At 38.5% G+C, this 16628-nt stretch overlaps 1 protein-coding gene across 6 annotated transcripts in view; it reads left to right on the top strand.

Moving 5' to 3' along the window:
• The window catches only part of PALS2 (protein associated with LIN7 2, MAGUK p55 family member), a 103828-nt gene that overhangs the window by 12612 nt on the left and 74588 nt on the right, over positions 1 to 16628 (top strand). Inside the window, exon 1 of one of the 6 annotated variants that reach the window (XM_060196075.1) lies at positions 12627 to 12708. The exons of 4 other annotated variants lie outside the window; for them this stretch is intronic. In XM_060196075.1, coding sequence (XP_060052058.1) covers positions 12684 to 12708 — 25 coding nt within the window. In that variant the 5' untranslated portion in view covers positions 12627 to 12683. Of the gene's footprint in view, positions 1 to 12626; positions 12709 to 16628 lie in introns of those variants that run through there. One more of the 6 variants, XM_060196074.1, reaches the window with a different exon arrangement.

The raw sequence follows: 16628 nt of genomic DNA, 5'->3' as shown, positions 1-16628 counted from the left end.
AAGAGCAAACACCTCATCACAGACCCCTGCAAGTGTCAACCTGGCTTTGACCTAGCACGTTATGATTGGGCCCTCCTCAATTGCTATCGAACAGGCCATGGCCGGTGCGCCGCTATGTTCCATCGCTGGGGAGCCAGAGACGACTCGAACTGCCCCTGCGGCTACAGACAGACTATGACCCACATAGTCAACGACTGCCACCTCTCCAGATTCAAAGGAGGTCTCGAAACTTTACATCAGGCTCAACCTGACGCTGTTGACTGGCTACGGAAGAAGGGCAAACGCTAGAAGAAGAAGCAGATGCAGTATCAGATGGTATGGATTAAGAGAGGCTGTTGTCTGCCTACGGAAGAAGGGCAAACGCTAGAAGAAGAAGAAGAAGAGAGGCATGAAGGAAAATAAAGCCACAGAGGTTCCAGGACTGGGAGAAATACGGTTTTTTAGAGAATGGGGAAGGTTCCTTGCTGTCTTAAAGTTTAGGAAGGCAATAGATGATTACAACCAAGTTATTTGGGAACTTGGTTTAATTTGAAAATTCCATGGTTAGGATTTGCTGTACCACACAAGACCTTACTGTGATTTATGATTTAATGTTATTTACAGATTATAGGTCTTAATATTTTTAAAAAAATTATTAGAAATGCATTAGCAATTTAAGCCCAATGTTAAAATTCAATGAGTTTACTAATTTGAAACCTTAAGTGCTAAGATTGAAGGAATATACACTCAGAACTGAAGTCTATACATTAAAAGTCTCAGGACATTTCAAGCTATTTTTCTCCTTACATTAATTAAATTATGACCTATAAGACTGTAAGTTAATAGTATATACTAACACCATTCCCACCACTGAAGTTCTGTGTCCCTAACTCCACTCCCTATAGTGGAGCTGAAAAGTCTGCTCTCCCTCCCCTATCCCCCAGAGTTTTTTAATTTGGGGCAGTACTCCAGACTCAGTCAAACTCTTCTTTGCGTTTCCCTTCCTGTTCTTCTTTTTCAACTTCTGTTTATGAGTGGAATCATCCCATACTCCTCTTTCTCTGTCTTATCTCACTTAACATAATTCCTTCTAACTTTATCCAGGATGTGTGGAAGAAGGTGAACTCATTATTCTTAGTAGCTGAGTAGTATTCCATTGTGTATATATACTACAACTTTCTCAGCCACTCATCTGTTGTTGGACACCTGAGTTGTTTATAGGTTTCGGCTATTACAAATTGTGCTGCTATGAACACATCTTTTTTTTGGTTGGGTGTGCTTGACTCTTTAGGATATATCCCTAGGAGAGGAATTACTGGGTCATAAGGAAGGTCCATTTCTAGCCTTGTGATAGTTTCAGACTGCTCTTCACAGGGGTTGGATCAATTGACATTCCTATAACAGTGTAGGAGAGGTTCTTCGTCCCCACATTCTTTCAGCATTTGTTGTTGTTGTCCTTTCTGATGTATGACATTCTCAGGGGTGAAGTGGTATCTCATCTTTATTTGCATTTCTCTGACAATGAGTAACCTTGAGCAATTTTTCATATGTTTGTTAGCCTTTTGTATCTCTCTAGTGATACATATCCTCTCCCCACTTTTGAATTGGGTCATTTGCTTTTTTGTTACTGAGTTTGGTGAGCTCTTTATATGTTTTGGTTAGCCTTTTGTCTGATGTATGACATGTAAAGATATCCCATTCTGTGAAGGGTCTCTTTGTTTGGGTGACAGTTTCTATTGCTGTGAAGAAGCTTTTCAATGTGATATAATGCCATTGATTTATTTTTGTTTCAGTCTTCCTTGCAATTGGGTCTGTATCATTGAAGATGTCGTTGAGATTTAGATGAGAAAGAGTTACGCCAATATTTTCTTCTAAGTATTTGATAGTTTCTGGTCTTAACATCCAGGACTTCAACAATGACATCAATACTACAATACTACAACAATTAAAAAAAAAAAAGAAAACTAGCTTTTCCTTTGTATTTGAGGGTGAGAGAGAGAGAGAGAGAGGGAGAATGAGAACAAAGCACTGCTCTGTCATGAAGTGCTGGAGATATAACCTAGAGCCCCACTCATGCAAGGTATGTGTTCTACTACTACTTTTTTTTTTTTTTTTGCCTCCAGGGTTATTACTAGGACTCTGTGCCGGCACTGCAAATCCACTGCTCCTGGAGGCTATTTTTTCTCCCATTTTTGTTGCCCTTGTTGTTATTATTGTTATTGTTGTTATTGATGCCGTTGTCGTTGGATAGGACAGAGAGAAATGGAGAGAGGACGGGGAGAAAGAGGGGGAGAGAAAGACACTTGAAGACCTGCTTCACCGCTGGTGAAGCTACTCCCGAGCAGGTGGGGAGCCGGGGGCTCAAACCAGGATCCTTACGATCCTTACGCCGGTTCTTGGCGCTTTGCCGCCACTTGCACTTAACCCGCTGCGCTACCACCCGACGCCCATGTTCTACTTCTGAGCCACCTCTGTTTGCTCTGAAAAGCTAGATTTTAAAAGAGAAACTTAAGGCAGAAAAAAAGAAACAGAAAGGGAAACTCAAAGCAAGATCTGACTGAGTGTGGAGTAGGGCACCAAAGTAAAAATCTCTGGGTGGAGGGTGAGAATAGATATTCAGCGCGGGGGTTGGGGGGGGACGACGACATAGCCCTTTGGTGGTGGTAATGGTGCTGATGTACACTCCTAAAGAGAAAGAGAGAGAGAGAGAAACTTAAATATTCATAGATGACAGGAAATCATATATTTTTCTAATGCACAACTGTCATTAAAATTACATTTTGGTATACTGTGTGAAAGCCTCATACTGAATGAATCACAGTGAAGAAGAGAATAGCAGGAAGAGATGTGCAGTATCAATTTAAAGGTGAACTGGTGAAAGATTGAAAGACAGTAGTAACAGAATGATCTCACTCATTGATGGAACTTTTGAAAAAAAACATAGGCAATAAGGAAAAACATAAAGTGAAACTTGGACTGAGTGTGGTATATGGCACCAAAGCAAATGACTCTGGAGAAGGAGGATAAGAGATAGGTGGAAGGAACAGAACAGGTCATGGTATATGTTAGAAGAGATGGAGTGTCTCGTAGCACTTAACTCAGGTTGCCTATGTGTAAACCATTAACCCCTCAAGAAAGAAAGAAAGAGAGAGAGAGAAGGAGAGAGCTATTGCAGAGAACATAGGGAGAAGTGAATATATGGAAATTGTAAATTCACCATGGCCAAATCAAATGAATCATAGGTATTGCAAAGTTTGCACGGAAGTCTTAAACAAAAGGCAGCCCTTGGATTTTCAGTGTAGGCACCTTTTCCCAAAGTAAATGCTGATCTTAAAGGTTCATTTTGATTATAATTTTTAATTTACTGTATTTCCTAGTGTTAAGCAGGTTGCTCTCATCTGCATTTGACTGTTATATAATTAACGGATGGAAAGTTCTTTTGAGACCACTACTTATCAAGATACTAATTAGTAAATCAAATTTCATTTATTGCTGTATGTTCTGTGGTTAACTTTACAGAAGAAGATATTTATAGAAGTGATGGATTGGGGCGAGGGGGTGGCGCACCTGATTGAGTGCACATGTTACAATGCGCAAGGACCCAGGTTTGAGCCCCCAGTCCCCACCTGCAGGGGGAAAGCTTCACAAATGGTGAAGCAATGCTTCAGATGTCTCTCTCTCTCTCTCTCTCTCACCCTTTCTGTCCCTCCTTTCCATCTCAATTTCTGACTGTCTCTATCCAATAAATAAATAAAGATAATAAAAAAATTTTTAAAAAAAGAAATGATGGTTGAACTAACTGTGGGTATTATGGAAGGCAGGGACAGAGAAGTTTAAAAAAATATGAAAAAGGGAAAGTTTGAAAATCAGGATGTGTGAGAGAAATCAGAGCATGAAGGCGGTGGGGGGAAGGGGCTAGATAGTATAATGACTGGCAAAGTGACTGGCAGGCTTGAGACTCTAAAGTCCCAGGTTCAGTCTCCTGAACCATCATAAGCAAGAGCTGAGCAGTTCTCTGGTAAAAAAAAAAAAAAAAGAAAAGAAAGAGATAGAAAAGAGAAGAGAGAAAAGGAAAGAGAAAGAAAGAAAGAAAGAAAGGAGGAGTGAAGGAAAGAAAGAAGGAAACCAGAGCATGATGGTTCGTTTCTGGGATATTATAATGCCAGCATTGAACCTGGGGTTGCTTGGATCCCAGGCAAGCAAATCTGGTCATCACTGTGCTCTGTCTCCTACCTGAAAGGTATATATTTCTTAAGAACCAGTTTTTTTTTTAAAAAAAAATTTATTTATTCCCTTTTGTTGCCCTTGTTGTTTTATTGTTGTTGTTATTGCTGTTGTTGTTCTTAGATAGGACAGAGAGAGAGAAATGGAGAGAGGAGGGGAAAACAGCGAGAGAGAGAGGGAGAGAAAGACAGACACCTGCAGACCTGCTTCACCGCCTGTGAAGGGACTCCCCTGCAGGTGGGGAGCCGGGGGTTTGAACTGGGATCCTTACACCAGTCCTTGCGCTTCATGCCAAGTGCGCTTAACCCACTGCACTACTGCCTGACTCCCTTTTTGTTTTTTTAAACCTAATTCAGCTTAGTTTTCTGATTTTGATCTGTACATACTGGCCATGTTAGTTAAGTCCAGAATGCCTGAATATGGTAGCTACTCTGTAGGATAAGAGGGGGGATTATGTGTTTAGTAGTAAAGTTGTGGGTGTTTGTGTTTGAACTTCGGTCATTTTTGAGAGGCACAGTTCTTGGGTAAGCATATATTTCCAGCATGTACTTCCTGTCTGCTTCTAGTACATATCAACTAGGTCTTCATCTTCCATTTCCTTCTGTTCAAGTGTTTCATTAGCTGACCTTCCATCAAACCTAAAACTGATCTGGCTTGTTGATAGATTAGTTGTTAGTCTTCCAGTCGTTTACAGTTTACTCTTGAACTGCACCACAGAGTCCTCCCTACCCTATCACTTTATTATAGTTACTGCTTTGAGCCTAGACTTCTAGGTTTCTTGTCAGTCGTGGAAAGCACTGGTATTGAAGTTGCTGTCCCACAAAACAACAAAAGCAAGCAAGAAAATTATCAGGACCAGGTCCTCACTGCATGAGCACCCAGCTGGTGTTAGTTTGCCTTTTTAAATTCTGGAGTGGGAGTTGGGCTGTAGCGCAGCGGGTTAAGCGCAGGTGGCGCTAAGCTCAAGGACCGGCATCAGGATCCCGGTTCGAGCCCCTGGCTCCCCACCTGCAGGCAGGTCCCTTCACAGGTGGTGAAGCAGGTCTGCAGGTGTCTGTCTTTCTCTTCCCCTCTCTGTCTTCCCCTCCTCTCTCCATTTCTCTCTGTCCTATCCAACAACAACAACATCAATAATAACTACAACAATAAAACAGCAAGGGCAACAAAAGGGAATAAATAAATAAAAATAAATAATAAAAAAAAGAAATATTGAAGTATTTCAGTAGATTACTTCTCTGAGCCTAGCAATTCCATAGTGGTCAAATGCACTACCTTGATCGTCTTCAGTCTTTCAAACAGTCTTTTTACTGGGAGAGAAGGGTTTGCGATGACTAATGAGCGGGACAACTCTCCTTCCTGTTACTTAGGACAGCTTTTAACAAGTATTTAGCTATTGAAAGGGAAAGAGAAAGAATGACAACCAGGGAATCATTCTAGCATATGTGAGGCTGGGGACCAAACTTGTGACCTCATGAGTACAAACCCTGCACTATGCCGCTGAGATATCCCCTTTGTCACTATTTTTAATTAAAAATTTATTTATTCATTTACTTATTTATTTGCCTCCACGGTTATCATTGGGACTCTTTGCTGGCACTATGAGTCCATTGCTCCTGGTGGTCATAGCTTTCTTTTTTTTTTTTTTTTTCTTTCTTTCTTTTTTTTAATTTGACTGTACATAGAGAAATTGGGGCAGGAGCTAGGGGGGGAGAGAGATAGGTAGAGAGAAAGATAGATCTGTGGATCTGCGTCACTGCTTGCAAGTTACAAGCCAGATCCTTGTGGGGTCCTTGCATATAGTCCTATGTGCACTGAAGCTGCTGCACCACTGCCCAGCCCCTTAGTCAAAAATATTTGCTTGACAGAAATAGAACAGAATAAGTGTATCATGAAAGTGTAAATTTTTGCTTCTTGGCTTTACTTCACAGAGTTAACCATTGGTAGGTTTTACTAGATCAGCTATATCAAATATTGCTGAACAAGTTAATTGACATTTTTGGGAGCACTATACTAAGCCGTGTAGCATTGTCCTAAGCACTACTTAGTGCCTCTGTTCATTACCACAGCCACTGTGGCTGCAAGAATGTCTTAATGAATTTCTAAATGTCCCTTGGGGAAGGAAGCAGTGCTAGTTCTGAGTGAGAATATTGCATTTTTATTCTCTTTGAGAATTATATTATGAAGAAGTCTAGACAGACACAGGAGTAAGTATCTGCTATATGTGGAACCAGGATCAAACCTTGGGTCTCATTGGTACATACATGTTTTTTACCTGCTGAACAATTTCTGCAGGTGTGAGGATGTTATAACCTTTAAAATTATACCATGTGTCTTAGAAAACATATTTACCTTTTCAGTGTTACACAGTAGCTGTTGACTCTACTGTAAAAGAGTGTTTCAATGGTGTATACTTCTCAAGGGAAGCTCAGAGAAAATTATTGAGAAGAACTGTGCTTACTTTTGATGTCTTAGATGACAAAATATTCAATCTTGCCTGTTTTTCCCTATGACAGTGTTGCTGCTTTGTATTCTCAGTTTCTTTTTTTCTTAGTGTGTTTTACGATTTTTAAACTGTGAGCCTATGTGTGGCTGAGTTTTATTCAAGATATTCTATGCCTGGTTCAGAACAGATAGCCTGGTTCCAGAGCATGATCCTCTATGGAAGATTTGCTAAGACTTATGTTTGGCACTTTTGTAACTTTTCTGCTTGGGACTTTCTGAACTCTGTAGGTTTATTTAAATAAACCCTAAATCCTTGAGAGGTGGTTATGATTATAAATTCTGTAGTATAAATTGCCCCTTGATAAATAGGTCAAAATGAGACAAACTAATTTTGCTGTCCTCCTTGACCAACAGGTACATCTTTGCTAGGCTTCCTTCCTTTCTTCCTCTCTTTCTTTCTTCCTCCCTTTCTCCCTTTCTCTCTCTCTCTCCTTCCTTCCTTCCTTCCTTCCTTCCTTCCTTCCTTCCTTCTTTCTTTCTTTCTTCCTTCCTTCCTTTCACAAGATTTGGGTTAGTTCTATAAGGTTGCCCCCATCTCTCCATGGAGGAGTCTAAATTGCTCCTCTGCATCTTAAACAGACCAAGGTCTAAATGACTACCCTTACAGATCCTGAAATCTACAGACGCATCAGAACAGCCCTGACCCTAGTGGCTGCGTCTCAGCTTGTTTCTATTCCTTCATGTTACTCTATGGAGATTTTCTGGGGACATTTTTTTTCTTTTTTGTATTTGAGAGGAATCTTTTTGAGATTTCATGTAGAATTTCTAGATATTTTGTAGATAAGGAAGTTTTCAGATTATTGAGTGTGTCTTTCTACTGGCCGTGCAAGCCTCACTTATTTGCTTTCCAAATCCTAGCAGTTCCTAATACTTCTAACTTGCTAATATGTTTCTCTTTCATTGCTCTTCCACCTCATCACCAATATTGTTGGTATTTTATCCATTTTTTTAAAACTTATTTATTGGATATAAAGAGAAACTGAGGTAGAAGGGGGAGATGGAGAAAGAGAAAGACAAACACACCTGCAGCAGTTCTTCACCACTTGTGAAGCTTTCCCCTCAGGTGAGGACAAGGGGCTGGAACCCTGCTCCTTGCACTTTGTAGCAGGTGTCTACCTGGTGCTCCATTGCCCATCCCCCAAATAATATATATATATATATATATATATATATATATATATATATATATATATATATATATATTCATTTGAAAGAGGAATCAGAACATGGCTTATTTCTAGCATATTGTAGTGCCAGCATTGAACCTGGGATTGCTTGGGCCTCAGAAAAGCAAATTTGATGATCACTGTGCTTTATCCTTAACCTGAAAGGTGGATATTTTTTAAGAACCAGTTTATTTTTTTTTACTTGTACACTTAACCAGGAGTGCCACCACCCACCCACCACTAGTACTTTATTCTTTTTAAAATGTAATTTTAATTTTTTCCAGTCATTTCAGTGAGGCTTTGCGAGAAGGAATGTATACTACTTTGCTCAGTTTTTTTGGCCTATGGTGGTGCAGGGGGATTGAATCTGTGACTTTTTGCATAACTATTAGGCTATCTTCTTGCCCCCTTTGAGTAGAAGTTTGGCAAATATATTTTAGATCTTAGGGGCTTCTGACTTGATGAAAAATAAATCTCTATACTTGTTTTTTCATTTTATTGTGACTTTTAAAAGCTTTTTAAAGTATTTTTTATTAGTGATTGAATACTGATATACAAGATTCCATCCAGTTCCCACCACCAGAATTCTGTAGCCCATCCCTTTCCCTATTTTGTTATGCTCTGGGAGCATGGACCATAATTCTCTTAGGGCTGCTGATGGTGGGAGTTCTAGTTTCTATAAATGCTTCACCAGTGGACATGGACATTGGCAGATTGACCCATACCCCCAGCCTGTTTCTGTCTTTCCCTAGTGCGGTAGGGTAGAGAGAAAGGACATTTATGTAGAATGACCAACACACAAACAAATGCAATTATTTAATGCCATTTATTGTGATTTTTAAGGTTATACTTAAAGAACATGATCTTTGACAATAGAAGAGGTGAAGTTGTAGGGATAGGAGATAAGTCCATACAATTAACTACAGGTGAACATGGCCTTTCTAGGGTGGAAAGCGTTGGGGATCTTACTATAAAGCCCAAATGGGCCAGATCTCACTACAATGATAAGAAAATATACTTCCTGTGTTTAATTTTTTTTTTAAATGGGAAAGAGATAAACTGAGACCAAAGCAGAGCTCTTACCTATTTGGTGCCAGGAATGAAACCTGGGGCTTCAGGCTTACAAAGAGTAAGCTATACCTTCTGAGCCTTGCTATAAAACCGTACTTTTAAAAATTATGTGTAGTGTCTGGAGAATAGCTTAACTGGTAGAGCATTGGATTTTCATACCTGAAGATCTGATTTCAGTCCCCAACAACACATGTACCTGAATGGCGCTCTGACGTGTGACATTCTCAGCCTCGTGAAACTTTCTCTCATATAATAAATCATAAATAATAAAATAATTAAGTTACATGTAAAACTTGTGTGACACTTTTGAGCAGCCTCCTCTGCCCACCTTTCTATTTTTTGAAAGAAAGACCAACAGAGGGGAGAACCATAGTACCACTCCACCATCTGTAGTTCTCCCTTAGTGAAAAAAAAAAAAGTTAAATGTAAAACCAATTGTTGTATGTATATTAGGTATGTTTGGCTTATATCATTGGAATTCAAAAGTAAATAAGATTCAGTTTCTTCTTTCGGTTTACTAATTTTGTATTGGAATCAAATACAGAAATGAAAAACAGTCAATTCTGGTTGTGTTTTTTTTTTTTGAATATTTTATTTATTTATTTTTGGGTAGAGACAGAAATTGAGAGGGGCAAGGGAGGTAGAGGGATAGAGACAGAGAGACCCCTGCAGTCCTGCTTCATACTCATGAACTTTTCTCCCTGCAGGTAGAGACAGGGGCTTGACCCTGGGCCCTTCAGCACTGTAATGTGTGCGCTTAACCAGGTGCACCACTGCTTGGCCCCTTGTGTGATTTTTTTTTCTCCAGAGCACTACTCAACTTTGGCTTATTATGGTGCTAGGGATTGAACCTGGGGTGTTCTATGAATTCTCTGAACACTCAGCTGGTGAATACTAGATTATTGCTTCTACAGGAATTACATGGTAAGGTTCCCATGTACTGCTAATAGCATTTTAATTAGCCAGTCAGTGCATAACCTTGTATGATGCATATTTTTCTGTTTAAAAACACCTTTATATTATTGATTACTAATATTAGATAGCTAATAATAGCACTGTAAGTCACATTTATAAAAAGCTGTGTACTACATGTACTTTCTCTGTAAGATAACTTCAGCCTTGTGCTCAGAAACACTAGTCAGCATTAAGAACTATGTTTGGGGTATTGGTTAGACAGTAAAATCACTAACATAAAGAGCAAAACTCTTAGTAATATGACATTAGACTATGAAAAGGATACTTGAAAGTTCTAGTGTGAAAGCTGAAACAAGACAAAGTGCCTCTTGTTGGATCTAAGCTGGAAATACATGTTACGCATGTTTGTTGCTGCTCTGGACCTCTCTGCAGATAACCACAAAAAGTACTGTGAGTATTGATTTGGGCGTTAAAAATAAATTTTAGCAAGTAGGTGAATTCACAAATGCAGAATCCACACATAATTAGGACCAAGTAGTACACAGTAAGTACTGTATATTTTAAATATAATAATAAGGTTCAGGAAAGACTTCTGAGACAATTAAAATCACGTTACAGAAATATGAAAGCAATGAATTCAATATATCACATGTGGTCTAATGTGGCTAGAAATAAAAAGACAAAAAAGGATGCTTTAACAACTAAGCCATTATACTCTGATACTATATTAAGGACATTACAGAATTCATATTTTGCAGCATGAAAGGTGGTACAGTGCTTAAAGTATTAGATTATCAAGCATGAGGTTCTAGGTTTGAACCCAGCAGTGCATATGCCAAAGTGAAACTTTGTATCTATCCTTGCTCCTCCTCCTCCTCCTCCTCTCTCTTAATAATCTTTTAAAAAATAACTCATACTTAATAGGTGATTAGAAACCACTGAATGCTTTTAACTAGGAGAAAAACATGGTTATATTTGTATTTTACAAAATTCACTCCAATAATTGAGAATAGATTATGTAAGGGAATTAGATAAGGTAATTATGTAAGGGAATTAGGTAAGGTTTTAGAAATTTGGGTGAGGGGAAAGTGTAAACTAAGGCACAGTAGAGACGGAGACAAAAAATAGTATTCTTGCAAGATAATGAATTAAAAGGTCATGGTAGCAGTTTAAATAGAAGGAGAAAGAAGATTGACCAGAATTGATATAGAAAATAAAGGAGGCAAGTTTTATTTAGGAAATAATGCAATAAATTTTGAACATGTCAGTAGTATATTTTGTGTTCATGAGACTTCTTTGCAGGAAGTAGACCAGACGGTGAATATGAAACTCAAGGGTAGAGCTTTGGGAGATATTAGCATGCATTTATTAATTGATTGATAGTGGCTACTGTGAGTCAAGACATTATCTTAGAGCTGGAGGAAATGACACAGTAAGTAAATCTCCAGAGAGAGAGAGACAAGTAGCAATGTGATCATATGGTGCTATGATGAAAGTGAAACTAATAGGAGGTAGGGCAGCTAGTGTAGGTTGATGAGGTGACATTTACACTGAGACAAAATTAAAGAGAATAAAACTATGCTTATTTTTCTCTGGGAAGATCATTTCGAGCAGCAAATGAAAAGTGGCAAAGATAGGAAATTAACTGGATAGATTTGGAAAACAAGAAAAAGACCATTGTGATTAGAATGAGTTAATATGAGGGAGTGAGTACAAAATGAATTCAGTGAGGTTCACAGGTTGCCAATAAGGAGATTCTAGAAGGTTATGGCTAAGATGGTGGATATTTTTCTAAATGCAGTAGGAAGTCTGTGAACAGTTTAGTAGAAGGGTAATAGGACAAAAATTTAAAAAAATGGAAACTTAATTTTTACAATGATACTTTTTGGTACTCTGGAGAATATTGCAGAGAATTAGTATGAACTTAAAATCATATGACTACTATGAGATGGTGGTATAAATGATAATAGTGGAGGAATCATTAAGTTAACTTTTGACTACTTAACTTACTTTCCTTGAATCATTTTCGTTTTGACTAAATATAAGAACCAGCACATTATTGGATCTGTGATGAGTTCTGTTTTTGTAAGTACCATATATGTGTGGAGACAATAAATTATTGAAATGTGTTCTCAAATCTAGTTTCGATAGAATTCAAATTTTGATATTTAATAAATGTGGCAGTGATCCTACAGTTACATCTGTTTACTAGTGATTATTATGCGGCAACACATTCAATTATTTCTGCTGATACTGTTATAACACTGCTTAGTATAAATTGAGCTTTGGCCTGCTTTGTTAATTAGTGGTTAAATTAATGCAGATGTGCTCAAAGCACAGATACTACATTGTGAGAAAAAAAACAGTAATAGTACTTAAGTTGTTAGAAAAAATAATCTCTATAGATCTAGTTTCTTTCTGACTGAGCCCTGAACTGTAACCAAGATACTTACAGATATACAGGAGTATGGAGGAGGCACTAGGGTGGGGAGAGACTAGGAGTTAGGAGGTAAGTTAAGAGGCTTTTTAAAAAAGTAAATAATTGGGAAGAGAAGATTAAAACTCAAGGAAATTTGATGAAGAGATAATTGAGACACTCACGAAGCAAAATGGAAAGATTTGTAGGAGAATTAGATGTCTGGAAGTTAAGGAGAAGAAAAACTCACGATTCTGAGATTTTTAAGCTTTGGAGAATGAGTGGATGGTGATGTCATAATAAAAAATGAGAGCTAGAATTGCAGTAACTAGGAGTAGGCTTGAGTAGGTTGAGCAGTTTTTGAAAATGGTAAATTAAAAGATAGCATCTGTAGGACTCCTAGAGGAAGTATGTTAAGAAAAAAGAAAAAGAAAGGTAAGAACCTTTATGTTTTGGAAATTATATCCATGTAGAAACTACTTGGACCACTAGACATGAGGAGCTCATGCAGGAAAAGAATAAAAACTTGGAGGATACCAATAGCTATAATGCTCTGTCTTCAACAGGATGAGGACAGAACATATATGATTGGTTTTTCAGTTAGGTCATCCCTAAATTTCTTGAAGTTAGAGGAGAGCTGTAGCTAGGGAATCCAGATAGATTAGCAGTGGCTTAGACAAAAAGGAACTGTTTAAACAGGCTTGGTGTGGTAGAAGAAATGTGAGGGTTCTAAAATAGGTAGTTTAAAATTACTGCTTGAGGACGAGGAAGATGGTAGCACATTTATAAATATGAAAGTATCAAATGAGGAAAAAAAAATGTTCAAGTTACAGGGGAGGGATCATGAACCATGGTCTCACAAAGGGTAGGTGAAACTTAATTCATCCCTTCACGGCTGTCGTGTAGAGTAGGAGGGGTGATGGTGGTGGTTGTTATTATTTTTGAGATTTGAAGAAAAGAGGCAAGAAATGGTTTTGATGTATTTGCTTTTACAAGTAATTTCAATAAATAATTCATGCTAATCTCTTTATCTTTCCACTCTGACAAATTTCTTTCTTGACAATTTAGTTTAAAGAAATGTTTGAAATGGAGAGTGTGAGAGAAGAAAAGGCAAGTAATAAAACTTTGCAGCAACATTTAGGACTTTGCTGACAGCTTGAGAGTATTTGAAAAACCTGGGGAGAAAGACAGACTGGATTACCTCATGGTTTTGTACACAGCTTCATATATTGAAGTGAGTGCAGGCAAGCTACAGTCAGCTACTGAGTAAATAACTAAATATAAGTGTGCACTCTACCATTACCAAAGCATATAAAGGCTTATGAAAGCAGAAAACTTTGGTTATAGAAAGGACTTATAAAACATTCTCCAATATTTGAAATAATATTTTATGTTTTTTTAAAAAAAACTTAGACATAAATTACCATATCTCAGTACTTTTTGCTGCTGATAGTTTTACAGATGGCTTCCAACGTGCTTTAATTAGAGATCCTTCCTAGATTGTATTGGGGAAGAGACTGGCAATACTCATGGCACACTTGAAGTATTAAAATAAGACTATCCCCTGTAACCTTTCTAGTCACACACAGGATCCCTCTAGCCAAAACAGTTTATGTTCCAACTGCAGAGAGCAGACTGCTCTCAGCTTACGCAGCACCATAGGGGAGGGAAGAATCTATGGATAGCACGCAAGGTGGACAAGGAGGATGGGAAAGTTATCACCCAGGTGGCTTTAGGACCCTGAGGAATAGAGGATGGCAATGGTGGGGGGAGGGTCTGGATGGATCTGATTTGCATGGGAGTCCTCTGTAGATAAATTACTGATCCCCTATGTACTGTCGTCGGTATGTAATGGCTGAATATGTAATCAACTACATTGGCTCGAAAGCCTTAGAACTAGTCAGGTGCTTCCCCCCCCCAACACTGTTTCTTACCCTCTAATCCTACCTGATCTTTAACAAAGCATTAATAATTCTAAGGATAATCTCTATTTTGCTGTGCTTTTTTTTTTTTGTAACTGTTTTAGGTAAATCAATTTGTACTGTTAAAAAAAAATCCTTCCTAGAAAGGAATGACCAGCAGTGATATCCAGTTGTGTCTAGTGTTTACACTTACCACAGTGAAATTCACAGTAAGAAAACAAGATTTAAAAAGGGTCAGTTGTCACCCCATCTATTTGAAGTACTCTTTTATCGCTATGGACATATTACATGATCCTAAGTTTCTAAGAACCAGAAGATCTTTCAGGTTAAAAGCATTAAGTTAAAGCCTACAAATCTATTCTTTTTAGTTAGAATATAATTTGTTGCTTTTATCAAAGTATAGGATCTTTTTGCACTGTCTAAATTTTTAACATTTGTTAAGTCATTTAGCAACCCTATGTGGAGGTTCCATCTAAAGATTATATATAGTATTGAAGCTTTCTGCTTTGAATATTCCATGCAGGAATTCGTCTGTTGAACCTGTTTCCCTTTTTCTTCTTACCTGAGCATTTCTACTTAGGGGACTGCTTGAGTGGCAATATGACTCTGGAAAAGAGAATTTGTTTTTACATCTACATTTGATCATCTAACACAGTTTTGTGCTGAACCAAAAAGTGCAGCCCAGCACAGCATGAGTGCTGGGAAGAGGGGGAAGTCCAGAAGTGATGAAATTGCACATGTTTGAGGCCCTGGCTCCCACACAGATTACATATTTGTGTGTGTGTGCTTAATAATGCAGTACCTTGTACTTTTATATAATGTGTTACTTAGGGCCTTGAATACTATTATTGTGTGACATAGAGCAAAGAACAATATGTTCCAAATTGATAGCTAATTCTAGCAGCTTATAACATGAAAGATGGAGAGACCTGTATCGCCTTAGTATAACAACACTGCAGTCTGAATTGTATATGATTATAGGATTTTTTTAGAACTCAGGTTCCTTTTTAGAGTTGGATATAGAGTGTGTGAATTAAGGAAAATAAACTAGATTGGCAATAGAAAACATGGTAGTTGGTTGAAGTAGGTGACGGTGTTGCTTGCCATTACTGAGACTTCACTACTCCTAGCCAATCTTTTCAGCCAAAAAGAGAGAGAGAGAAAAACACACGACAGCACTGAGGCTCTCCACTCCCAGTGCACAGGAGTCAGGCTGGAGCTCACAGGTAAGTGAGCTTTTTGGCAGAAGTAGTTTTGTGATGAGTTACCTAAGACTGATTAAAAAATCTCCTTTGGTATTAAGTTAAATTTTTGCACTTAATGTAACTATCATTTTATTTTTTTTAATTTATTTTTTATTTAAGAAAGGATAGATTAACAAAACCATAGGGTAGGAGGGATACAACTCCACATAATTCCCACCACCCAATCTCCATATCCCATCCCCTCCCCTGATAGCTTTCCCATTCTCTATCCCTCTGGGAGCCTGGACCCAGGATCATTGTGGGTTGCAGAAGGTGGAAGGTCTGGCTTCTGTAATTGCTTCCCTGCTGAACATGGGCATTGACTGGTCGGTCCATACTCCCAGTCTGCCTCTCTCTTTCCCTAGTAGGGTGGGTCTCTGGGGAAGCAGAGCTCCAGGACACATTGGTGGGGTCTTCAGTCCATGGAAGCCTGGCCGGCATCCTGATGACATCTGGAACCTGGTGGCTGAAAAGAGAGTTAACATACAAAGCCAAACAAATTGTTGAGCGATCATGGACCCAAAGGTTGGAATAATGGAGAGGAAGTGTTGGGGGGGGGGTTACTCACTGCAAACTCTAGTGTACTTTTGCTTTCAGGTATGTATTTTGCACTAGTTTATGGACACATGTGAACATATGCTCTCTCTCACAGAACCTGGTCTATATCTAGGTTTTGGGACTTTGTTAGAAAGTCATCCACCTGGGATGGAATTAGAGAATACTGTGAAAGGAAAGGTCTCACCCGAGTAATGAAGCTGAAGGGTTGTCATTCCACACATGAAGTCTCTGGACACAGTCTGAGCTGAAGCATGTTGAGGTAGCAATCGTGTTAATTAAGTTGCAATCAGCAGATGCAGTATTATTTGATATGGATTGGGAGAGGCATGCAGAAAAGTGGGCCCTATCCTAAGGTTCCGGGACTGGGGGAAATATAGGCTCTATAGTGGAGATGTGAGGTTCCTGCTGTCTTAGGGTTCAAAAAGGCAATGGATAGTTAATGTTATCATCACATTATTTGGTAATTGGGTTAACTTTGAAAAGTCCTTTTGTTAGGGTTTGCTGTATAGTACCTAGTATCTTATATAACTGTGCCACTGGTTGTTTCTGATCTACTTGGTCTAGGTTTTTGAGAGAGTCCGCATATCAGATACACAGCCTATATATTAAAAAGACTTAAGTGTGTGTTTTA

This window comes from Erinaceus europaeus, chromosome 8 (assembly GCF_950295315.1).
Source record: "Erinaceus europaeus chromosome 8, mEriEur2.1, whole genome shotgun sequence".
Classification (NCBI taxonomy): domain Eukaryota; kingdom Metazoa; phylum Chordata; class Mammalia; order Eulipotyphla; family Erinaceidae; genus Erinaceus; species Erinaceus europaeus.
The sequence above is the reverse complement of the archived record's forward strand: the minus strand, read 5'-3'. Positions and strand labels throughout refer to the sequence as shown.